At 36.4% G+C, this 27,378-nt stretch overlaps 1 protein-coding gene across 7 annotated transcripts in view; it reads right to left on the minus strand.

Annotated features, from left to right (window-relative positions):
- The window catches only part of MALRD1 (MAM and LDL receptor class A domain containing 1), a 743,525-nt gene that overhangs the window by 87,188 nt on the left and 628,959 nt on the right, over window positions 1-27,378 (minus strand). For all 7 annotated transcript variants that reach the window (XM_044928177.2, XM_044928178.2, XM_044928176.2 and 4 more), the window contains 2 exons: window positions 18,567-18,692; window positions 10,817-10,883 (listed from right to left, as the gene is read on the minus strand). In XM_044928177.2, the coding sequence (XP_044784112.2) occupies window positions 10,817-10,883; window positions 18,567-18,692 (193 nt within the window). The remainder of the gene's footprint in view (window positions 1-10,816; window positions 10,884-18,566; window positions 18,693-27,378) is intronic.

A 27,378-nucleotide genomic window follows, 5' to 3' on the forward strand; every position in this document is an offset into this window, starting at 1 on the left:
AAAATTAAAAAAAAAGACTCACGAGTCACCTAGTCAAATATCCAAAGAGGCAACATATCACAATGGTTGATAACTTAGGAGTAGAGACACTGGCCAGAAGACTATGGTTTAAGTCTTAACTCTATCACTTTCTTGCCCTTTGTCTTTAGGAAAATTACTCAATTTCATGGTCTCTTCTTACCTGCCAAATTAGACCCAGTATCATCTACCCTATAGGTTTATGTGAAGGCCAAGTCATGTCAGACACTTAAGAGGTATCTGACGTGTGACAGTAAGACACCTGATTTTTAACATTTGAATCAAATGAAAGAAAAGCCATATGATAATTCTAGCAACTATGACTATATATTCTCATTTTCCTTTAGCCCGCCCCAGGCAACACTTGTCCCACATCTGGTAGAAGGGACACCCCTTAACTGTTCTACATTCCAATTGTAGTCTGTTGTGTGAATGTACCATTGTTTATTCTGCCACTCTCCTATATGTCGGCATTTCGGTTGTTTCCAATATTTTGAAATTATAAAAAATGCTTACAGTGAGTAACTTTGTGGACATGCATTATCATAGTGCTGGAATTGTACCAAGAGTATAAATTCTAGAAGTGGAATTCTTAGGTTCAAGAAGTAAATGCATATGTAGTTTTGCTATATACTGCCAAATTCATTTCTATAAGAATTATACTGATTTGCATTTCCCCTAGCAAAGTGCTTGTTTCTTCACTTTCTTACCAACAGAATATGTTGCTCATCAGAGAGGCAGAGAATAGCATCTTAGTATGGTTTTATCTTTATCTCATGAATGAAGTTGAGATTTCTTCATATATTTAAGCATAATTTTGCATATTTTTAACTAATCATGGTCTATTTTTAATATGATGTTTAGGCTTTGGCCATATTTTAAAATATTTAAGTATTAGGCAAATTTTCATTTTCCTGCGATATATGATACAAACATTTTCTCTCAGATTGACAGGTGTCTTTTGATGTTGCATATGGTACTTTTTTATAACATGCAAAATATTCCTTCTAACCACATTTTTATGTAGTCAAATTTATCAGTATTATATTTTATTGTATTTGGACGTGTTTTTTTTCTTATATCCAGATTATAGAGAAATTCACCATGTATGTAATTGGTTTAAAAAATCACCCTAGTATATGCATGGTTTCACTTTGAACTCTGATCTACCTTAAGTTTATTTTTATTTGTGTATGGTGTGAGGTATAGTTTTAATTTTTATCTGTTTTCCAAATAGCTAAGAAGTTGCCCCAACACTGATTCAAAGTCCATCCTGTTCTGAGACTGAGATGCTGTCATTAATATTTACTAAGTTTTCATATGCAGTTAAATGTATTTCTAGACTTTTTATTCTGTTAGTCTAAAATGTCTATAAAGTCTACTCAATTTGCTGTACTCAGTTCAGTTCAGTCACTCAGTCGTGTCCGACTCTTTGCAACCCCATGAATCGCAGCACGCCAGGCCTCCCTGTCCATCACCAACTCCCGGAGTTCACCCAGACTCACATCCATTGAGTCAGTGATGCCATCCAGCCATCTCATCCTCTGTCGTCCCCTTCTCCTCTTGCCCCCAATCCCTCCCAGCATCAGAGTCTTTTGCAATGAGTCAACTCTTCGCATGAGGTGGCCAAAGTACTGGAGTTTCAGCTTTAGCATCATTCCTTCCAAAGAAATCCCAGGGCTGATCTCCTTCAGAATGGACTGGTTGGATCTCCTTGCAGTCCAAGGGACTCTCAAGAGTCTTCTCCAACACCACAGTTCAAAAGCATCAATTCTTCGGCACTCAGCTTTCTTCACAGTCCAACTCTCACATCCATACATGACCACTGGAAAAACCATAGCCTTGACTAGATGAACCTTTGTTGGCAAAGTTATGTCTCTGCTTTTGAATATGCTATCTAGGTTGGTCATAACTTTCCTTCCAAGGAGTAAACGTCTTTTAATTTCATGGCTGCAGTCACCATCTGCAGTGATTTTGGAGCCCAGAAAAATAAAGTCTGACACTGTTTCCACTGTTTGCCCATCTATTTCCCATGAAGTGATGGGACCGGATGCCATGATCTTCGTCTTCTGAACTACCCTGCTTTAATAGTAAGGACTTTACTATCTTTGTACTAGTCGGTGTACTCAGCTTCTAGTAGCTTTTTTCAACAGTTAACTAGCTGTTAACTAGTTTTATTTTCCCATATGAACTTTATTATCAAATTATTTACCCCAATTTGTGGATATTTTTGTAGGGTTGTGTAAAATTCATAGACTGACCTAGGGACCAAGGTCCTTTAAGATGATGAAGTCAGCTACCCAGAGAAGGAAAATGCCTTTCTATCTGTTCAAGATTGTGGGATTGATTTTATCATATGGATTGCTTTTTACTTTATTAAATTTATTCCTAAATATTTTATCTTTTTGTTTTTATTATGAATAGGGTTTCCTTTTCCATTTTCCCTGAATTTTGTGTATATTGACTTCTGATTGCTGTATATTGATTTCTGAATGCTAATTTTATATCCTCCAAACTTACTTATGGAAATGTTTTCAATTTTTGAATTTTATTTATGATCAATTTTCTAAGGTTTTCGGGGTTTATTGTCATAATAATTTAAGTTCTTTTCTAGTGCTTAGGCTGCTTGTCTCCTTTTCTTTTTGGTCCAATTAAATTGACTACCATCTCCCATACAAATTTAAATGTCAGTGAAGATAGTGGCCAAATTTCCTTGTTCCTGACATCTTAATGGAAACGCCTTGTGTGATTCTCAATTAAGATCCTGACTTTATAAATAAAGAATTGATTCAAAATTTAAAATAAGAATGTCTTACCACATTAAGAAAGCATCAGTTGGATACCAATTCCTATGTTCCTTAAGGCTTTTAAAAAAAAATCAGGAATGGATATTAAATTTTGTCAAAGACTTTTTTTTTTTTTTTTTGAAATTCTGGAGAAAATCCTAATAGGTTTCTTTGTCTCTCTGATTTCAGAAGTGTAATGCTTGACTAATCCCTTTTCCTTATTATTTGGTCTTTCTCCCTACAGGTAATGAGAATATTTTTCTTTGGTTTAGAGCCTAAGGTTTTTACTAGGATATATCTTGGAAATGCTGGGTTTGTGTCTGATTTCCCAGGTGCTGAAAAACTGTCATCTTACAGCTGTTCATCCTTTCATTATGTAAATTCAGGTCTTCTTTCATTTCTGAGTTTCTTGGATGATAGTTTTAAATATTAATTCTGTTCTATTGTTTTGATTTCCTTCCTTAGGGACTCAAACTACAGTTGATCTTTGAACAACTTGAGGTATAGGGACTCCAACCATTGCACAGTTGAAAATTTGTGTATAAATTTACAGTTGACCTGCTGTATCTGAAGTTCCACATCCCCAGATCCAATCAGTCATGAAATGTGGTATACTGTAGTACATATGTTTTTTAAAAATCTGTATATAAGTGAATTTGTAATCTGCATATAAGTTGTATGTACTTCAAATCCATGTTGTTCAAGGGTCAACTGTACATGCATGATTTTTGTCTTCCACTTCAATTACTTTCTCTTTGGTTCTTTTTACTTCATCTCACTTTCATTCCCTTGGTTATTTTCTTACTTTTGTTCAAAATTTCTTAATAAATTTAATTTTAATATATCCTTCCTTGAGAGAATTATAATTTAGTTTTTCTTTTTTAATTTCTTTCCTGAGTTCAATCAGTAATTTGATTCTTACTGTTGTGTTGTCCATTTGTACTTTGGTTTTGTCTTTCTCAGTTAAGATTTTTTTTCCCTTATCTCTAAATGTTCTGTTTTTTTCTGACAATATTTAGGAGAAGGCAATGGGAATCCACTCCAGTACTCTTGCCTGAAAAATTCCATGGATGGAGGGGCCTGGTTGAGAACTTCGAGTATTCTGTCTTTTGCTTCATATTACTTGTTTTTTCTTCTTTCCTTCCTTCCTTCTCCTTACTCCTCCTCTTCTTTTTATTTTTTGTGGGAAGAAGAATAGTGTTCATAAAGTGAACTTTTAAACAGTGGATTTGTAGGAAAGAAAATTGCATTTACTCTTCATTTAAAGCCTAGGGTTGTAGATTTGAGGTAGTTTATAAGATTCCTAGTTTAAGAGCACCCTCTTCTGTCATTATAGCAAAGTAGAGTTTCTTCAATGGGTGATATTTATCTTTTTTGATATCCATTCTGTCCTATAAACTGGAGAGTCATTACTTTTTAGTATAATGAGCACATCATAGGCTTACTCAATATTCTTCTTGCAGTCTACTTAGAAAACATTCAATAATTCCTTTGTGGTTGACGGTCTGAGTTTTGGTGAGACCATATGCTCACCTGGGCTTCCCTGGTGGTTCAGATGGTAAAGAGTCTGCCTGCAGTGCAGGAGACCTGGGTTTGATCCCTGGGTTTGGAAGATCCCCTGGGGAAGGAAATGGCAACCCACTCCAGTATTCTTGCCTGGAAAATCCCATGGATGGAGGGGCCTGGCAGGCTACAGTCCACAGGGTCACAAAGGGTCAGACATGACTGAGCGACTTCACTTTATATGCTCACCTTAATAACTTAAGACATATTTTAAAGTATTGATATTTTTTCCTTGAAACTCCAGAACTTTGCATGTATATCCATTTGTTCATCCTTCATTCAGTATATCACACAAATAGCTCTTATAATGTCAGGTATGAATTTGGTACTAGTCATGAGAAGATATACAACAAACTCTGGAAAATTAAAGAGATGGGAATACCAGATCACCTGACCTGCCACTTGAGAAATCTGTATGCAGGTCAGGAAGCAACAGTTAGAACTGGACATGGAACAACAGACTGGTTCTAAATAGGAAAAGCAGTATGTCAAGGCTGTATATCGCCACCCTGCTTATTTAACTTATATGCAGAGTACATCGTGAGAAATGCTGGGCTGGATGAAGCACAAGCTAGAATCAAGATTGCTGGGAGAAATATCAATAACCTCAGATATGCAGATGACACCACCCTTTGGTAGAAAGCGAAGAACAACTAAAGAGCCTCTTGATGAAAGTGAAAGAGGAGAGTGAAAAATCTGGCTTATAACTCAACATTCAGAAAACTAAGATCATGGCATCTGGTCCCATCACTTCATGGCAAATAGATGGGGAAATAGTGGAAACAGTGAGAGACTATTTCTTGGGGCTCCAAAATCACTGCAGATGGTGACTGCAGCCATGAAATTAAGACACTTGCTGCTTGGAAGAAGAATTATTACCAACCTAGACAGCATATTAAAAAGCAGAGACATTACTTTACCAACAAAGGTCCATCTAGTCAAGGCTATGGTTTTTCTAGTAGTCATGTATGGATGTGAGAGTTGGACTATAAAGAAAGCTGAGCACTGAAGAATTGATGGTTTTGAACTGTGGTGTTGGAGAAGACTGTTGAGAGTCTTGGACTGCAAGGAGACCCAACCAGTCCATCCTAAAGGAGGTCGGTCCTGAATATTCATCCTGAGATCGGTCCTGATGCTGAAGCTGAAACTCCAATACTTTGGCCACCTGATTCGAAAAACTCACTCATTGGAAATGACCCTGATGCTGGGAAAGACTGAAGACAGGAGGAGAAGGGGATGACAGAGGATGAGATGGTTGGATGGCATCATTGACTCAATGGACATGAGTTTGAGTAAACTCTGGGAGTTGGCGATGGACAGGGAGGCTTGGGATGCTGCAGTCCATGGGGTCACAAAGAGTCAGAGATGGCTGAGTGACTGAACTGAACTGATGAAAAGGTACAAAAAACATGACTTTTATTTTCTATTTTGGTCTTCAAAATTTTTGCCCACACTCTCTAAAAGAATTTTTGAAAATTTTTGAATTTCCTTTAAGTCAAAGTTATTATTTTTTTTTAATCTTAACTTTAAGCAATTTCAAATTAAAACTCTTAGACCACTTTTTCAAATGTTGTTATTGAAATGTAAATATCATGGTGATTGGATACACACTGGTGGTGGTTTAGTCTCTAAGTTGTGTCTGACTCTTGGTGACCTCATGGACTGTGGCCTGCCAGGCTCTTCTGCCCATGGGGATTCTCTAGGCAAGAATACTAGGGTGGGTTGCCATTTCCTTCTCCAGGGGATCTTCCCAACCCAGGGATTGAATCCAGGTGGCCTGCATTGCAGGCCATTTCCTTACCAACTTAGCTATGAGGGAAGCCCCGGATACACATTATCTTCCAACAAAATATACATGAAAAAGTTTGCCTTTAATGGTTAGAATTTTTAATAGCTCCTTTTCCTCATTGAACTAATATTTTGATTTTCCTTTCCAACTGATTTTTATTGTTCATATTGCAAACTTTTTTATCACAAAGCTTTGTTTTCAAACTTTCCAGCAACAAATATGTAATTTATTTTTTTAAATTGTCTGTGATAACTAAGATTTTATCCTTATATATAAAACTTATAAAAATTGGGAAAAGCAAATTTTGATGGTAATAAAAAATGAAATTGCATTGGAAATGTATTTCTTAATAGGATAGATAGGTTTTAAATAGGTAATGAAGTAAAACAAAGACTTGTAAAATAACATACTTATAGAGTCAATAGAGGAGCATAGAAGGAGCAATGAGTCATTTTACTTGGTTGGTATGGGAAAGGATATTCAAAGAAAATGCCATTTATAAGTATTAAAAAGTATCATTTGGGAAAATAAGGCAGAAAAAGAAAACTTGAGGCAGAAGTAACAGTGTGTGTGAAGTGTGGAGAAAGAGAAGATGCCCTGTCGAGGCAAAAGATCTTTTTGGACATGTTATATTTGTGATGCCTATTAGATATGAAGTCTGATGTCTTCTTGGCAGCTTACTTTAAGAATGTGGAATTTGGTAGGATAGGTTTGAACTGCTAATACACTATTCAAAGTCAATAAATTAACCGAAGCTTAGATGAGATCATATGGTAAGTGAAAGTAGGCAGAAAAGAGAAGAATTTCAAGCCCTGAGTATTGGAGCACTCCAATATTACAAGAAGGAGAAGGAACTAGTAAAGCAAAGTGAGAGTGATGGCCAGTGATATCTCAGAAACCAGATAAAGAAAAGCGGTAATTCACTCTCACATACTGCCACGGAGAGAAGATGAGAAAAGAGAAATTATCATTTTTATTGTCTTTAAAATTCCAGGTTAAAATGCACTTCTAACCTAAGGGCTTCCTAGAAATGGTATTCAAAATTTCCAAAAAGGTGTTTATTTTCTTTTGTCATCCTTCTTTTTTTTTTTTTTTCTTTTGGGTATCTAGAAACTGCTGCTTTCTTTATTTTGTTACTAGGTCATTTGCTACATAGGGATTTTTGTCTGTTGTAACTTTGAGAGTGCATCATTTTAATTTAGCAATATAACCTTTTAAAAATGTGCTTATACTATAATTTTGTGGGGTTTTGATATTAAAGTTACCACTGTGAATTTTTTTATTCATTTGTCAAATCGTTTTTTTCTTGCCTTTTTTCAGTTCTTCTTCTAAATATATTTTTGTTTAAAATTAAATATATGTGAAATAAAAATATAACATATAATGTTCATACAATAAAAATATATATGAAATAAATATGTATATAGTAAACTTCTGTATATGTATGTAATTGTATAAGTACTTTAAATTTAATGCTGTTTCCTATTTCTCTCTCTTAGCCTGGCTAACTTGATTTTCTTTTCTTTCTTGTAACTTCTTTCCTGCCCTCCATATTAACTTGAAATTTATATTACACAGCTCACTCTTTTTTCTAATAAACATGTTGGTATACTGAAATAATATAATAATCAAGCCTCCTCAGGTGAAGAATAATTTACATCTTTTGGCTCATGGTTTGCTTCCTAAGTCATTGAACATGCCAAGCTATTAGTGTTTCTCAAGTAATGGGAAACCATGGTTCACCTTGTAGCTTCTACTCTTGTGAATAATTACAAGCTCGAGCAATACGAATGACCTTATATAGTCTCTTTCCTCTGGGATTGTAGATTAAACCTGAAGGTCCTTTCTCACAGATTCCAAGAGGAAGTTCAAAGGCTTTTCTGACAAGTTTCCCCAGGAAACCATGAAATTCTTGTATCCACAGTGGCCTGAATGAGAGATGGGCTTTGGACTTCTGTCCTTATTTCTTTGGGTGAGAATGACAATGAATTCCCACTCTTGGGAATGAGAGAATGGGGCGTGATATAAAGCCAACACCTTTCCACAGTACCCTAGAGTTACTCTAAAACTGTATTCTAGAGCTGTCTTCATTTAACCTTATATCCAAAAATGAATACCTGTATGTGACAAATGAACTGGATTCTAAATTTAACTGGAAATGAATCTGGCACTAAGTGCCATCAGAAATAATTTACGTTGTTATTTGGCATTACAGAAAGACACATTATGCTTAAAATAAGGAAATGTACAAAAATAAGTCAAAGGATGGGTATTGCAAGATAACTGTGAAACAAAATACTTAAGAACCAAACAACTAGTAATAGGATTAATGGGGTTAATTACATGATGACAAGCCCATATATTGAATACTATATACTACACAGTATAAAACAGTGGCATAGTAATAATAATGGGTAGCATTCCTAGAATGTCTTATGTGTCAGGCTTTGTGCAGAATGTCTTACGTATATTAACCCCTTTAAATCTCTTAACGGCTCTAGGAGGCTCTATGAGTGCACTTATTTTCTCCATTTTAACAAAGAAGAAGCTGAAACAGTCAGATTAATGGATTCACCCAATAATACACAACCAGTAAGTGGTAGATCTAGAGCTATGTTGACTGATGTGGAAGAACAGCATGATTTTTCATGAAAAGATTACAAATAAAACACACATACACAGTACAAAGTGTATTGTAAAGTGTAATTCACATTTCTGTAAGAAATAAATGTGTGCTTGTGTGTGTGTGTGAAAAGAAAGCCATGTGGATATAAGCCATACTACTCAAGAGGAGGATTTAGGTGTTGGGATTTCTACTTTTGCCTCATACACTATTTTATGCTTTTAAAAAACTTTATTACAATACACGTGTCACTTCTGAAGTTCACCATTTAAAGAAATAAAAATTTGAATGAAAAGGCTACCATATTATACTACGAAAAAAATGTTTAAAAGTCGTATTTTTCACCCCTATGGAGCAGATAGCCCTCAGACCAGTTGTTTATATTGATGGTAATTAGAGTTAGCTAGCTATTTGAAAAGTATTATTTATTATGAAAAGTAACATAATAAAATACTTCATTGGCTTTCCAAGTCAGTGAATTGCTTTATATTGCATTGACCAAAAACTTCATGCGGGTTTTTTTCCATAAGATCTTGTGAAAAATCTGAACAAAGTTTTGGGCCAACTCAATACATTTTGCTGCATAAATTTCCTTTCTTTAGTCTAGCTCTCTCTCAATCCTCTTGTCATATCTTCTCCCCCCACATCAGAGTTTCCTCACTTGAGAGAAACAAGTTTCAAACATCACCATCTGGATTTCAATTTTTAAAGTTTATTTAAGTACACGAGGATGTTGCCAAGAACGTAAAAGTCTTTGCTTGCTCAGCTGAGACTAACTACATTTGGGAGCTTTTGTGTAACCATCAGGGTTAGAAAAGAGAAAAACTGGAACCTCCTTATTGTAAACAGTTGACACTAAACATTACCCACTCAGCTGATGATCAATAAATATTTATGCCATCATTCTCAATTTCTTCCACAAGATTTTTAGAAATTAGTAATATGTATCCTGTATTTCCACGAAGTCATAATTTGTAGAAAACTAATTTCCATGGAAACTGATACAGGGAAAAGTATAATTTTGCTAAGATGTTGTGAGTTAAATTATGGAGTGAATCTGAGAGTCAAAAACTTTTGAGAAACACATTAATATTGCTGTTTCAACAATGTTAAAATAGTGTAGTATTTCATCATAAAATTTTTTGTTGTTCTCCTTGGTAGACATGTTTGCTTTCTTATAAAGTGATAAATGAATTTTTCTAAAATATGAATGTTGACTCAGAAGGATATAAGAATTTAAACAACTATTAATGAGTTTTTCCAGATATTAATGCTTTTGTGTGCTTTGTTATGACTTGAATGTCAACCTGAAACCATTTCTCTAATAAGCAAAGTAATATATACACTGGTCTGTTAGAATAAAAAATCATAAACACAAATATAATGGAATATGCATCATTTCCTTTAGAATTTATGAAACTGTTTTGCATGATATTCCCGAAAGGGTGAGAGACAGAAATTTAAGCCATCTTTGATAGGCAATATAAATAATTCCCAGAAGAAATCACAAGAACTGTTTTGATTATTTTTGCTTTAACTATGCAAATGTATTCCTTATCTGTACCTTAACTTTATCTACTCATAAACATCCATTGAATAAACCAGAAAAAGGTTTTACTTATGAGTTAATTTCATTCTTGTCTTGTTAGAAAAGAAAAATATAGAACATGAAATAAAAAGGGAGATAGGAAATACAGACACTAAGTTTATCTGAAATAGGATGATACCTATATGAAATCTTTTTATAACCTGATATAAAAATTAAAAACAAGAAATAATGAATATTATTAAAATTATATATCCCATACAATATAAAATGAATGTTGAGAGATATAAAATCATGTGAAATCATTGATATTTTCCTAAATATCAAATATTCCTTTCTCACACTCAAATGGATAAATATTAATACTGCCATTATTCACTGTTTTTACCTTAATAACCACATGTTCATTATGTTCTCTTAGATCAGCCTCAAGAAAAACAAGATGACTATAATAAATGTTTAAAAAAATTTAAAAAGGCAATTATTCTTACCGACACACTGGACCGTTTTTCTCCAGCACACAAGTCCCACCATTTCTGCAGTAACCTCTTGGACACTCTAAAAAGAAGCAACCCAAAACCCACAGTTAATTATAAATATTACCAGGAAGAAGGAAGACATATTACTATTAATCAAGACATTAAATCTAATCATGGAGAATAAATTGCTTCCTACCATCTAAAAGCACAAGAATTTGTTTAGGCTACTTTCCTGTACCCCCAAATTTGTTCAATGCTCCCCACGGCTCTGGATGTGTTCATTCCTTATACATGCCCCGTGCTTGGTCCTAAGACTTTCTTTCCCCATAGATTAGGTACAATCTACTTATTTAGAAGGTCTGTATGACATCTTTGTGATTATACTGAAACGTTTTCTATACTGAAACATTTCTTCAGTTCCACACACCAGTCACTATATCATGGCAGATGAATGCTTCGCATGGGTGACTGTCATTTTGATAAAGTGTCACTCGTACGCAGACTCTTGTCCTGCCCTCCATATTTGTGACAGATGTCAACACAGCTCAAATGGATCCTCACCCCCCTGAACCTGCTTAGTTTGCTGCTTGTATCATTCCTGAGTTCTAGGTTAGCATGAACATTTATTTTCAAAGATGGTTTGTTTGTAAGTTAAAAAGAAGTTAAATAGTTTCATGAAGAAGTGGTTAGTGTTGCTCTCCCAAATACACTACGATGTGTAAGACAGGTAGCTAGTGGGAGGCTTCTGTATAGCAGAGCTTTAGCCCGGTGTGCTCTGTGATAACCTAGAGGGACGGGCTGGGGGCTGGGGGTGGGAGACTCAGGGGGATATATGTATGCATAATAGCTGATTCACATTGCTGTCCAGCCGAAACTAATACAACAGTGTAAAGCAATTATACTCCAATAAAAAAAGAAGTGGTTAGTGATTTCAGCTCTTTCCTTTACACAGTCTCCTTGTATTGTCACTACACAATCCCGATCCATTGCAACTTGCCCATTTCCCTACTCACATAGCTGTTAAGGCTGAGGGTACTGGAGCCAGACCACCTGAGTTGAAATCTCAGCTCAGCCTATTAGCTGTGTGATTCAGAGCAAGGTAGTTAATCTCTCTGTGCCTCAGGTTTATCTCTGTTAAACAGGGTTAATAATAGTACCTATCCCATAGGGCTGTTGAGAATGTTAATAGAACATCAGGATCATAATATGTGTTTAAGAAATGTTGATCTAAAAATTATATAGGCACAGCCTCTGCTCTCATTGACCTTCCGGCTTCATAGAGGATGTAAAAAGTTACTAGGGAATTAAAATATGGCATTAAAAGTAATCTACTTTGTAATGAATGTAACAAGGGTAATGGGGACACCAAGGAGAGAACCTAAGTCAAATTTGACCAATAAGGAAAAGCTCCAGAAGAGCTTTTATTTGGATAGGGGTGTGTGTGTGTGTGTGTGTGTGTGTGTGTAGGTAAACATAAAGACACAATGGTCTGAGAAGAGATTGTGATGTATTTGAGAAACTGAGGGATGTTCCATCAGACTGGGTTGTTGATAATACAAAGTATGAGAAAAGGTCATAGACACACAGGGACGAGATCATCTGGGCTCAGTGAGTTTAAACTTTATCCTAGGAAGCTACGATCTTAAGAAGGGAAGTGGTGTGGCTTATGCTTTAGAAAGATAATTCTGGCTACAGAGTTTACAGTCAACAGAAGGGCGAAGGCGAAAAATCTGGGTGTATGTCACAATCCAGGAATGCCTGAATGAAAGAGATGGAATGGAAACATTCAGAGTTGTGGGAATTTATGAGATATTTAAATATTGGGACTGAAACATTTTGCGAAAGTCAAGGATGATATTCAAATTTCTGACTGGGCTACTTATTAATTGATGGCTTGATTCCTTGAGTTGTGGAATTTATGGGGAAGGAAGATTTTAAAGGGAACAATGATGCTGTGTTTTAGGTGCCTAGTTCAGTTCAGTTCAGTTGCTCAGTCGTGTCTGACTCTTAGCAACCCCATGAACTGCACCACACCAGGCCTCCCTGTCCATCACCATCTCCCGGAGTTCACTCAAACTCACATCCATTGAGTCGGTGATGCCACCCAGCCATCTTATCCTCTGTCTTCCCCTTTTGCTCCTGCCCCCAATCCCTCCCAGCATCAGAAGGGACATCCAAATGGAAGTATTCAGTGGGCATTTTTGTAGGTCTGAAGAAAGGTGAAATATTAACACAGACAAAGAAACCATTTACTTGGGCAGAGGAAGGTTGATGTTCGTGAGGCATAGCAGAAAAGTAAAGAGGAGAAACAGAGACATTATGTAGGTATCATCCATTGAAGGAAACCATGAGTCTAAAGAATCAGATTGTCAGGTCAGTCACTGAAAGTCCAGAAGGGGCTGGTAGAGGCATTAGAAAAGAGGGAAACAGGGAAGAAGAAAGTTCGCCTTCTGGGAACAAACTTGAAATATACCAGTGTTGGGTATACATTTAATTTCAAAACTTTCCAGTGTTTTGTTTTTCCAGGGGTATATTTCCTGTCTTGCCTTCCCCACATCCTCCTATGTAACTTCAAGAGGAAAGTGCAGGGCTGGAAATGAGCATAAAGAGCTGCCCCCCTCAGCCATTAAAGGCAGACTTGACTGAACAGAGCAGATGTGAAATTTCCTTCATAAATAAGAAATTAGCTGGTCTGACTAAAAACACCCTATCAATTTGATAGAGAATAAATAGATATATACCTTGTTAGATTAACCATTTTATTATTATTATTTTTTGTCTTAGGTACAATTTTAATCTTCCACAAGTAAGAGCTGTGTTTTAATAGTAAAAAAAAATAGAATGTCTGATACTCCACAGTGTCAACATATAATACACAGCTGCAGATTTTTTTCTAGAGTTATTAAAATTTGCTTTGACGCTTACTTTACATCAGAATGACTTTGTGGGAATCTAAATACGTATTTTCTTGCACAAGAGAGTGGAGCACAGCAGAAAGAACACAGGCATCAGCTGCAATACAGAGTGAATTCCCGTGTCTGGGTGAACAAAGATTTCTAGATTATTTCTGCGAGAAGTTTTTCTAAGTTTTGGCCTTAAAACCAAGTTCTTTATAAAGATAATGGGCAGAAACAGTACAAGCAATTTCATCTTTAATTTATTCAAAACAATTTACAGCAGAGAGAAGAGAGTGAAATGGGGAAAGACATGGACACCAGATAGTAATGAAGATACAAAAAATATTTAGTAGATAAATGAATAGTTGGGAGCTAGAAATCCATAAGCTGGATGTTAGAATTAGCAACACAAATATCTCACTGCCTTGTACCCTCTTGAGTTGTTTATCATAACCATGTGTCTATACATGGTTAGAAGCCTATACAACTCACTGTTAACTATGTGGAAATACCATTCTGGAAAGGATTCACATTCAGTCTCACTCTCACATGTGACGTTGGATAAGCAGAAAACACATATAAGTTGGATAAGTGATGAGTACAAAAACGAAAGTAACTTTTAAGCTTAAATCTAAATAATCTGCAATTAGGCACACACACAAATATATATTTATATAAAATATTTTTACACATATATATTTATAAAATATGCTTATATATCTTTATATAATATTTGGGCTTCCCTGTTGGCTCAGCTGGTAGAGAACCCACCTGTCATGTGGGAGACCTGGGTTCAACCCCTGGGTTGGGAATATTCCTTGGAGACCCACTCCAGTATTCTGGCCTGGAGAATTCCATGGACTGTATAGCCCATGGGGTTACAAAGAGTGAGACATGACTGACTTTAACTTTCACTTTTCACTTTATATAATATTTATATATAATATAATCATATGTCTTTATATTTCATTTATATGTTTTTTTCCCTTCTCAGTTGCATGGAAACTAGAGTAGTGATGACTATTCTATGGTGGACTATAGGGAAGACTGACAATCACGTGAGTCCTGGTTTTCCCTCTGTGATACATGACTTAGTTAATGATTTATGTATTGTTGGATTAGGTATTTCAGGTATAAAGTTCTTCATGTTTAAAATGAAGATGACCTTCTTTTATAGGACTTCTGGGAGGATAAATTGCAAGGACTGATGCTGAAGTTCCAATACTTTGGCCAACTGATGCGAAGAACTGACTCATTGGAAAGGACCCTGACGCTGGGAAAGATTGAAAGCAGGAGGAGAAGGGGATGACAGAGGATGAGATGGTTGGATGGCATCACTGACTCAATGAATGTAAGTTCAAGAAAACTCCAGGAGTTGGTGATGGACAGAGAAGCCTGGTGTGCTGCAGTCCATGGGATCACAGAGTCGGACATGACTGAGTGACTGAACTGAACATTTTTATAGCAGTGAATGGTATGAATGAAGTATTAAATGATTGCTCTCATCCATTTCTCCATATCTGGTGTTTTTTTTTTTTTTTAATGATACAATTTATTTCTTTATTTGGCTCTCCTGGGTCTTAGTACTCTTGCCTGGAAAATCCCATGGATGGAGAAGTCTGGTGGGCTGCAGTCCATGGGGTCGCTAAGAGTCGGACACAACTGAGCGACTTCCCTTTCACTTTTCACTTTCATGCACTGGAGAAGGAAATGGCAACCCACTCCAGTGTTCTTGCCTGGAGAATCCCAGGGACGGCGGAGCCTGGTGGGCTGCCGTCTCTGGGGTAGCACAGAGTTGGACACGACTGAGCGACTTAGCAGCCTGGGTCTTAGTTGCCACACGCAGGATCTTCAATCTTCGTTGCGGCATGCCGGATCCTTAATTGGGGCATGTGGGATCTAGTTCCCCAACTAGGAATCAAACCTGAGTCCTCTGCTTTGGGAGCATGGAGTCTTGGCCGCTGGACCACAAGGGAAGTCCTATTTGGGGGTTCTTTGAGTTTACCATGGAACTTAATTTCTATTACCACTGCTCTCTCCAAATTCTCTTATTTTTCTTCTATCATCAAGATCACCATCTCACTACCGTTTACAGAAGACCTGCTTTATCAGAGACGTACAGCAAGAGTCCCAAGAATTGTACTGATGTTACTTCATTTAATCCTCACAGCATTAAATGGTATATCCTTATATCGCATACTTATCTTCTTCTTCTTCTTTTTTTTTTTTTTTTACAGAGGAAGAAACTGGTTAATAGTATAACTTGTTTAAGTTAACAGCAAGGGAACACCAGATGTTTAACTAAATTTTGGTCCTCTAGTTCTAAATCCTGTTAGTCTAAAAATGTCAAATAATTTGTTGTTCAGTTTAGAATTTCTACCACCCCTTGTGTTTCTTGATATTATGTGATATTTAGGCACTGCCATGGATTAAACATACATATACACAGCACACTGTATGTAGTTTCAGAAGCTCTATAGATTATAAGAGTTCACCAGAAAATTATGCAGCAAACTAAATTCCTAGTGGGCAGAGACTTCTCTTTATCTTGAAATCCCAGCTCAGGGACAGCAGGGGGATTAAGTGCATTTCAGAAACTTGAAAAAGCTTCACAAGTACTTATATGAGACATTTTTGTGTTATGTTTTGGTTTGGTTTTCAGAACCTCTGAAACTTTATTAAGCTATAGTATTATTATTGTTGTTCAAATATTAAATGAATACTATCTCATCTGATAATTGTATGTTTTGTGTGCCTTTCCCTAATTCTCCTTTAAATAATGATTATCATAATTACAGTATCACTTTAACATAATCTTTAGTAACTCTACTACTTCAAATGACTGGAAAAAGACTTTCAATGTAAATTAACTCAGACATATTCTGTTTAATAATTTTCTGTTGCCTAAGCAACCAAAACTTGAAAATAATATTCCTTTTTAGTGTAACTTGGGAACAAATAGGACTCATTGAAATATACTTAACCTGCAACACTCATGGAGTGCCTGAGCTTGATGTTCTGGTTAATGACTTAAACCTTGAGGTGAGGGAAGACCAGCTGCTCACCATCTGTTGTGTGACCACTGGGAGAATTATTGGATGCTGTAAGATTGGGCTCATAAAAGTCTATGAAATGCTGACCTTAAGAGAATATGATGTTTGAAAAGAGGAAGGTATAATATGCATGGACACATTTTAGCATGGATGAGGTATAAAGGCATTCTTAAAAACAGAAACATTAACTTTATCATATTTGATTGACAAGCTAAAAGGCATAAAAATATAAATAAGAGAATACATAATATGGATCTTTTTTATGAAAACTGTTTCATTAGTTCTTTATTTCATTCTAACCCAACAGCTGTGGCAATATGACCTATACTTTGTAAATGAACTAAGTGAATTGCTGAGTGACTGAAATGACAGACAACAAAAATGTGTACTATAATATTATCTACAGATTGTCCATCATACAGTATGAATGACAGGTCTTCTGTTTTCCTGACCGTATTTTAAAAGACAGAATATGTCAAAGTAGACAGTGAACTGAAACATGTTGCAACATACTTGTTCTCAGATAGGACTATCTTGAAAAAAAATCTCAGTTTTATACAGATAAATATGAGTACTGGACATAAGTGCTGTATCTTCATAAGTTCAAAGAATGGACTTATTTCATTAATACCATTCTTACTCTCTTCAGAGAATAAGAACACTTCCTTTTGGATATCTGATCTGATGTATAAGCATGCCTAGTAGAGATATAAAGTCAAAGAGCATTCATCTTTGCATATTTCATGGGATCAGATTTGCCCACTTCTTGATTTCCCTTCGTGCTCATAAAATTCAGTGCTGTGCAAGAACTCATTTTTAGCAGCATAAAAAATATTTTTGCACTATGATTTAATTTTAAATATCTTGCCTTTGTTGCTTATCTCATAATGTTTTTCTATCTTGAAAGATACAAAGAATATATTCTGTCCTAGTTTTGATATGAAATATCCCTGGTTTATTTATAAAATGTGATTGAATATATCTTTTATCACCAGTTCATATTATCTTTTAGTTGTGACATTTACATTGCCTCTATCTTTTATTTTACATATCCCTGCATGAAATAAAAATTCAGTTACTCAGGAGAGATGTTAACAATATGCTACAACAAATTAGAGGCTATTAAAGCAGTTTTGATAAAAGTATAATCACAAAAACACATTATCAGTTCTTAAAAATATTCTGGGGTCAGAAGAAAGAAAAATGTTTAAAAGCTAAAGTTTCATAAATTAATTTTTAAGCATGACTAGATCATGAAAATAGGGAGTTCTTAGGAAGAGGTGAGAAAAATGCACAATTAAAGGGTTCAGGATGGGGAACACATGTATACCTGTGGCGGATTCATTTTGATATTTGGCAAAACTAATACAGTTATGTAAAGTTTAAAAATAAAATAAAATAAATAAAAATAAAATAAAAAATTTTTTAAAAATGCACAATTAAAAATATTAATAACATTAGATTATGTAGGGGTTATATAAGATTAGATTACGTACGGTTATTATAGAAACTAGCAATTTGCATAGAGGAGATTATTAAATGCTAATAATGTAAGATATATTAAATTAAAATTGTTTGATTTTTATTTTGTGAACATTTTAAAATAGAGTATGCATGAGTTCATTGTATTATATATTGTGCATTTCTATAAATGTAGCAAAATAACATTAACATTCTTCCTGCCACTAAGCCAATAACAGAAATGTAATTATCCTGTTTGCCGTTATTTAGAATTTCAAGTTTTAATATTTTTATTGTGCACAGGTGAAGTTACTGACTCATATTGCAAAGAATATTTCAATGGATAGTTACCTAAGCAGCTGGATTCATCAGGTTGGAAATCCATGCAGTCAGCAAAACCATCACAGCGCTTGTGCAGTGGGATACAGCTGTTAGAAGAGGAGCATGCCAAAGCTCCATGAGAACAGCTCTCATCGGCTGAAGAAAAGAACAATAATAATCAGTTAAAAAATGGATTTCTTCTAATAATATAAGCCAATTTGTTTTATCCTTCATTTCTCGAGCCTTATTATTTTTAAAATTTTTAAGAATCTATTCTGTATTGGAGTACAGTCGATTGTGGTAGTAACAGGTGAATAGCACGGGGACTCAGCCGTCCATATTCCTATATCCATTCTCCCTCACAGTCCCCTCGCCTCCGGGCTGCCACAGATTACTGATCCGAGTTCCTTGTTCTAGCCTTATTTTTAAACTATAGAGTTCTTAATGAAGAAAACGTCAGTTTTCTAAATTGTTTAGAAAAACAAAAAAAACAAAAAACAAACAAACAAACAAACAAAAACAGTTTACTAAAATGTCCTCAAAAACCTGTCAATACAATCATTGTCCAGCTGTGTGCATCATGTAGTATTATTCCTGTATGTATGTATAAAATGCTTTGTGTATGTTTTATGGTCTGAACTGATGTTAGACTAGTCAACTTTAATATCAAGGCATATCTCTGTTTGTTCTTCTGTTGCTCCCCTAACATCTCTACATTATGTGCTATTGAATTAGCAGAGACTGTAACTTGTTTGAATGTTCATCCATTTCCATCTGGGTCATCAGCCATGGGTAGTCACTGGATATCTGCTAGATCCGGGTGATGGTGAAGGTCACTGCAGCCCAAGGTACTGTGACTACATGCCTTGATAGCACTGTCAATGCATGATGTAGGTATTTCACTACTTCCAGGGTCTCCTGCTGGCTTGATTTCAAGGGGCAAGCGTAAGTCTTGTGTGTAAGACTTTGGCTATTTCAGAAAACTGCCTTTATGGATGCCCATCAAGACTCCTGACAGCTCAATGGCAATCTAGCCCTGCAAAGTACTTGACCTTCCTCAGATGCTACTCTTAGTCCTGTAACTGTATTCTTGTATCCCTTATATGAATATTTTAACACAAAGCTGCTGCCAAAAATTTATAAAAGACTGATCTATGAAATACTTCTACTAGAATAAAGACAATTAAGCTCAAATTTTTCAAGCTAAATTGATAGCTTCAGAATACTCAGGAGTAAATTTCCCCATGTATGGGTCTTGCACAGATTTTGTCAGTTATGTCACAATTTTTCTTTTTTAAGTATATTTATGGGTTGGAAGGAGTTGTTTATTTGAATCGTAGGTTATTGATCAAAGGTTATTGACAAGTTTAGTTTGAGAACTGCCTATCACCATTTAATGTCAAGTAGGACATAAAAATGTTTTTAAGAGTATATATTTTCATTGACTAAAACTGCTGGATCTGAAAAATTCAAGTGATACTCTTCATTGAGTGATTCTTCCTGCTAGAACATTAATTCCCGCCAGTAAATAATATTGAGCTGCCTTATTGTAAGTAAGACATTATAATACTTTGAGCTTCCACTGGTAAGTGCAGGAAAGAGATTTTGAAAACAGTAATCAAAACATATGGAGCAACAAAATGAAGATAACAATATAAGAATGATTAATGTTTCAAAGTAAATATGGGAAATGTCATAAGGCCAGACTTAGCTAGAAAAGCATTGGTATAGGTAAATATGACAGAAACAAGAGATTCCTTTAGTATAGGGAAGTCTGTAAAGGGGGAAAGTAGGAATAGAGTCTTGAGATATTCTTTACATTTTAATTTACATTTTGATGCTTTCAGAGAAAATCCATTTAGCAGAGTGGGAATCAAATCTACAGATTGGGAATCAATACCTTTGATATTGGAACAGTAAGTAAAGCAGTTTGCCTAGGCTGGAGAATTTCTGTGAAGAGGTATGAGAGACAAATCTAAAACCAAAGGCTGAAACCAGACTGTAGAAATGGCTAAAGTGCTAGGAGAAAAAGCTAGGGAAAAAGCTCTTTAAGCTTTTCCAAAGGGTAAAATAATTTTAGGATATACATTGACAAGATAAATAATATTCCAAACCAAGCAAACTAAGAAACAGAATAATTTTCCAACTCTTATAAGATGAAGAGATGTTTGTAAAACTTAAAAAAAAAAAAAAAGGATTGTGTCTCTAGAGCCCACAAGCCACACTTACTGAAGCACACATGCCTACAGCCTGTGCTCCACAAGAGAAGCTGCCACAATGAAAGGTCAGTTCACGGCAACTGGAGAGTAGACCACTAGCAAGAAGACCCAGAGCAAACCAAAATAAGTTTAAAATATGAACGTGTGACTAAAAACATGCATCAATATATCCATGTATATATGTATATGACAAAGGTCCCCATGGTCAAAGCTATGGTTTTGCCGGTAGTCATGTACGGATGCTAGAGTTGAACCACAAAGACGACTGAGAGCTGACGAATTGATGCTTTCAAACTGTGGTGCTGGAGAAGATACTTGAGAGACCCTTGGACTGCAAGCAGATCAAATAGTCAATTCTAAAGGAAATCAACCCTGAAGATTCATTGGAAGGACTGATGCTGAAGCTCCAATACTTTGGCCACCTAATGCGAAGAGCTGACTCATTGGAAAAGACCCTGATGCTGGGAAAGATTGAGGGCAGGAGGAGAAGTGGGGGACAGATGATTAGATGGTTGGATAGCATCATTGACTCAATGGACATGAGACTAAGCAAACTCTGCGAGATTGTGAAGGACAGAAAAACCTGGTGTGCTGCCATTCATGGCGTCTCAAAAAGTCAGACACAACCGAGCAACTGAACAACAGCAATGTACGCATATGCATTATATCATTGTTTTGCATTGCTAGGAGCTGAGAGATCATACAAGAGGACAGATTTAAGGTTTTAAATAATGTGTTGAAATCTGTATACAAAGATGATGGTGCTTTTCTACTTGTAGAGCATTATTTTGGACCCTTCTTATCTCAGAAACACTAATCCAATTCATATTCCTTAACCCAATTTTCAGTATGACTGAGAGCTTAGTTTCAAGTTTATTGTACAATGAAAAGTTCTAACTTTAAATGATATAAATGTTCAACCATAGCCCAAGTAACATTGAAAGACATAAAATACATATAAGAAAACACATGGTTTCAATTTGTAGAAAATTTTACTCTTTTCTTTTTATAGAAAATTTACAGTTTAGATAATTTAAAATTGGCCTTTCACTTAATGAAATTAGAAACTAAAATCTTAGTTTCTATGATATGTTAAATGATATAATATTAAAGTTAATGAATACTTATTAAAATTGGGTTTTAAAAGTAGGTGGAAAACCTACTTTTACATATGTGATGAATACTTATCGACATCTACACAGCAAAAGACTGAAAGCAGGAAAACAAATGGAATCATTACTTTCTTTTTATCCATTATTAATATACGGGTCAGGAAGCAACAGTTAGAACTGGACACGGAACAACAGACTGGTTCCAAATAGGAAAAGGAGTACGTCAAGGCTGTATATTGTCACCTTGCTTATTTAACTTATATGCAAATACATCATGAGAAACGCTGGGCTGGACGAAGCACAAGCTGGAATCAAGATTGCTGGGAGAAATATCAATAACCTCAGATATGCAGATGACACCACCCTTATGGCAGAAAGTGAAGAGGACCTAAAATGCCTCTTGATGAAAGTGAAAGAGGAGAGTGAAAAAGTTGGCTTAAAATTCAACATTCAGAAAACTAAGATCATGGCATCTGGTCCCATTGCTTCATGGCAAGTAGATGGGGAAACAGTGGAAACAGGGTCAGACTTTATTTTTTAGGCTCCAAAATCACTGCAGATGGTGATTGCAGTCATGAAATTAAAAGACACTTACTCCTTGGAAGGAAAGTTATGACCAACCTAGATAGCATATTCAAAAGCAGAGACATTACTTTGCCAACAAAGGTCCGTCTGGTCAAGGCTATGGTTTTTCCAGTAGTCATGTATGGATGTGAGAGTTGGACTGTGAAGAAGGCTGAGCGCCGAAGAATTGATGCTGTTGAACTGTGGTGTTGGAGAAGACTCTTGAGAGTCCCTTGGACTGCAAGGAGATCCAACCATTCTGAAGGAGATCAGCCCTGGGATTTCTTTGGAAGGAATGATGCTAAAGCTGAAACTCCAGTACTTTGGCCACCTCATGCGAAGAGTTGACTCATTGGAAAAGACTCTGATGCTGGGAGGGATTGAGGGCAGGAGGAGAAGGGGACGACAGAGGATGAGATGGCTGGATGGCATCACTGACTCGATGGACGTGAGTTTGAGTGAACTCCGGGAGTTGGTGATGGACAGGGAGGCCTGGTGTGCTGCGATTCATGGGGTTGCAAAGAGTCAGACACGACTGAGCAACTGAACTGAATTGAACTGAACTGATACATAGATCCTCTCCTCCTTGAACCTCCCTCCCACTCAGCCCTCTATCTCCATCCTACCCTTTAGGTCATCACAGAGCATCAAGCTGAGCTCCCGGTATTACACAGCAGCTTACTACTAGCTAGCTATTTTACACAAGGTAGGTTGGGAGGGATTGGGGGCAGGAGGAGAAGGGGACGACAGAGGATGAGATGGCTGGATGGCATCACTGACTCGATGGACATGAGTTTGAGTGAACTCCGGGAGTTGGTGATGGACAGGGAGGTCTGGTGTGCTGCGATTCATGGGGTCGCAAAGAGTCGGACACGACTGAGAGACTGAACTGAACTGAATATACATACAACAAAACATTTTCCAAAATTAGTCCAAATAAGCTATAAATAAAATTTATAGGAAAATCAGGTTTCAAAATGTTTCCTTGGACAATATCAACTTTTGCCACATTCTCTTTCAAACATTATGGTTTCGTAGCTATAAAAATACTTATTTCAATCTGTCATCACCCTAGAGGTTGATACTCTTTCTAACCAAAATAAGTATCACAGTGCATTTTATGGCTTTTAGCTCATTCACTTAGGTAGATGATACATCAAAAATAAACAGCTGATGAATGATGGCTCACCAAAGTTACATCTGTAAAGTAATATGCCTTTTGAAGATTATACCTGCTACATAAGAAATATACACAGAAGTAAAGCATATATGACTATGGCTGTGTATCTATTTACTATTAAAATGAAAGGTCATATATGTAGCAGATTAACATTTCCAACATTAGAGGAGCTACGGTTTTGTGCCACGAGAATGAAGGCGACAAGCCCTTCAAGGCAGACACACGCCTAGCATGAAGCAGGATGGATATGTACTTTGTCCCTGAACAAAACCAATCAGTACTCTTATTAAAATATCTTAGCAGCTTAAATAATTTTAATAAAACTATAAAGACAATTTAATGTGGAAAGGATAATAATGCTTATATTATTCAATTTGCCACATTAATTCATTTAATTCTTGAATACCTCTGTAAAACAGACTTAACCACTATGATTTTCATGTTGAATAAACTGAGGAACACCTTTGTAAGAAGCTGTCAAATACAAAGGGTAATCTTTGTACATAGGGTGCTGAGATCATAGCTAACAAATTGAAAGTGAAAGCCACTCAGTTGTGTCACACTCTTTGTGACCCCATGAACTATACAGTCCATGGAATTCTCCAGGCCAGAATTCTGGAGACGGTAATCTTTCCCTCCTCCAGGGGATCTTCCCAACCCAGGGATTGAACCCAGGTCTCCTCCATTGCAGGTGGATTCTTTACCAGCTGAGTCACAATGGAAGCCCAAGAATACTGGAGTGAGGAGCCTATCCCTTCTCCAGGGATCTTCCTGACCCAGGAATCGAACCAGGATCTCCTCACTGCAGGTGGATTCTTTACCAACTGAGCTATCAGAGAAGCAACAAATTCAAAGGCCCCAATAAAACTGTTGATAAAGGTTGGTCTACAAGTCTTAGGAGCACAACCCCACTCCTAATTTTCAGAAGTGGCACTTAACTTCATAAAATACATCAACTACTTCTGGAACATAAATAAAAAAGTTGTGTGTGCTCAGTTGCTCAGCCGTGGCCAACCTTTTACAACCCTGTGGACTGTAGTCTGCCAGGCTCCTCTGTCCGTGGGATTTTCCAGGCAAAAATATTTAAGTGGGTTGCCATTCCCTCCTCCAGAGGATCTTCCCAACCCAGAGATTGAACCCGCATCTCTTGCATTTCCTTCATTGGCAGGTGGATCCTTTACCACTAGCGTCACCTGGGAAGCCCATCAATTAAAGTTAGATAGCAGTAAAACTATTCACCTCCCCATCTACTGGTCACAGTTATCTCTCTTATTGATAGAGAGCATCCATGTGCCTCTCTTGATCCATCTCCATCCTCTCTCCTTGCTCTGGGCCCCAGGAGGCAGAACATCTTTCTTTATCTTTTGCTTTGATTGGGTTTGATTGATGGGTACCACCAGTGGGAGGTTAATGCAGAGGAAGAGACTGTGAGATTACCAATGGTTAGCTGCTCCCATTACAAATGCCACATCCTTTATCAAGTAGCTCTCCTTGATTCTAGATTCAAACAACTGTTCCCTCCTCTCTCATCCTTTGTTCTATGGGTGACAAAAGACCTCCTTGTGGTTTTCCTATGCATATTACTTCCCTAATAAATAATTCCTTTATTAAAATAGTCTAAAATTGCACAATATCAATATGCCATCTATTTCTTGTCAGGACACTGACTGATACATCTGATGAAATAAAAATCTTCATGACGAATAGATTTCTATCAGAGGAATATCAATGAGAAGAATGTTTCTAGTTTGGGATTATTTTCCCATATCATTAAACCATACTTATTTTTTTCCACTTACTTTAATAAATTGGATATTTTTGGTCAAACAAAAGTATCACTAACGTAAGTGACACTTCTATAAAAAATATGTTATCATTGGAAATACATGGTTAAATATGAATTATTTTTAAATGTTGGACTCACCATATGCTCTGTTTGATCATTCTGATCACTAAACATGTATTTTTGTAAAAATAAAAGACTTTTAAATATCAATTGGTACAGATTTTCCTGTATAAAATTTCAAACTTTTCAGAATTCTGTTCCTACAATGCTTAAAAACATGCAAGTCTCACAAAACAAACAAACAATCAACCAAACCTCTTATTTTGTCCTATATTCCAGTCTCAATGCCACCTTCTTGAAGGGGTTTTCTGGCTTCCCTCTATGATTTCTCATCTTCTCCACAAAAGGCTGATGTCACAATTCTGTCCTCCTACTCCACAGGGTGTTACCTCTCCAGGATCACAGCAACTACTTTAGCTTTTTCCCAGTCTAAAAATTTTTAGTACTAATTTTATGTGATCTCACAGAAACATCTGAACCTGTGCATACCCTCTGATACATAGATTTCTACCTTTGATTTAAGATCATCATTCTCTTTTGGTTGCCCTCCTATGTCTATGACCACATCTCCCTGTCTTTTGATTTGTTTTTAAAACTATCCTTTAGATGTTCCTTAGGATTCTGTCTACCCCCTTATCTTTTTCCTCTATTATCTCATTTACAGCCACAGTCTGAATCATTGTATGCTAATAGCTTTGTATTTTTATGTATCTTCCTTGAGCTCATTCCTGAGCTCCACACACCCATTTCAAAACATATTCTGAATGTTTCCATGTGGGAACATGGAAGCCAGAGATAACATAAATAAAACATGTTTAAAGGTGAAGCCACTTTCTTACCCTAAGAGGTCCTTCTCTTCCTATTTTTCCCAGCTCAAGAAATGGCAGATTAGCTGTCTTGTTGCCTAGATCAGAAATTTGGAAACTATTATTGATTTCTTTCTCCTGCTCTTCACTTGAATATCTCTTAAATCTATTCATACTCTGCACCATACCATTAACCTAATCAACCTCTTACTATTTCATGTGTGACATCTCCTAACCAAGCACCCATCCTCATTCCAATCCATTCCATGTACCACTTAAACACTTATCACTGGCATGATAGGGTGGACTCTTCAAGACCTAGTCCCTACTTATCTCTCCCAACTTATTTCTATGTTTTTCACCATAGACTCTAGTTATATGAAACATTCTTCGATCAAACAATTTCTCCTCTATTCTTGGAACATTCTCACTGGAATCAAGCATTTCAAATTGCCTAATGACTATCTGTCTTTCCAAATTTGGCTCTGCAATCACTTTTCATGTTAAAATTTAGACACTCTGGCACCATAATTAGGGAGTACCCTATGTTATTCAATAACACTTTGGTTATCTCTCAGAGAACTTACCACATGGTATCCCAACTATCATTTACTACTCTCCTTCACTAATATAGAATGTATCTAACAACCTGAGCTTGTATTGAGTCATGTCCATTGGATCATCAATGCCCAATACAATGTGTGGCATAAATTACATCCTTAAGGTCCGTCTAGTCAAGGCTATGGTTTTTCCAGTAGTCATGTATGGATGTGAGTTGGACTGTGAAGAAAGCTGAGTGCCGAAGAATTGATGCTTTTGAACTGTGGTGTTGGAGAAGACTCTTGCGAGTCCCTTGGACTGCAAGGAGATCCAACCAGTCCATCCTAAAGGAGACCAGTCCTGGGTGTTCATTGCAAGGATTGATGTTCAAGCTGAAGCGCCAATACTTTGGCCACCTGATGCGAAGAGCTGACTCATTGGAAAAGACCCTGATGCTGGGAAAGATTGAGGGCAGGAGGAGAGGGGGACGACAGAGGAAGAGATGGTTGGATGGCATCACTGACTCTCAATGGACATGGATTTGGGTGGACTCCAGGAGTTGGTGATGGACAGGG

This window comes from Bubalus bubalis, chromosome 14 (assembly GCF_019923935.1).
Source record: "Bubalus bubalis isolate 160015118507 breed Murrah chromosome 14, NDDB_SH_1, whole genome shotgun sequence".
Classification (NCBI taxonomy): domain Eukaryota; kingdom Metazoa; phylum Chordata; class Mammalia; order Artiodactyla; family Bovidae; genus Bubalus; species Bubalus bubalis.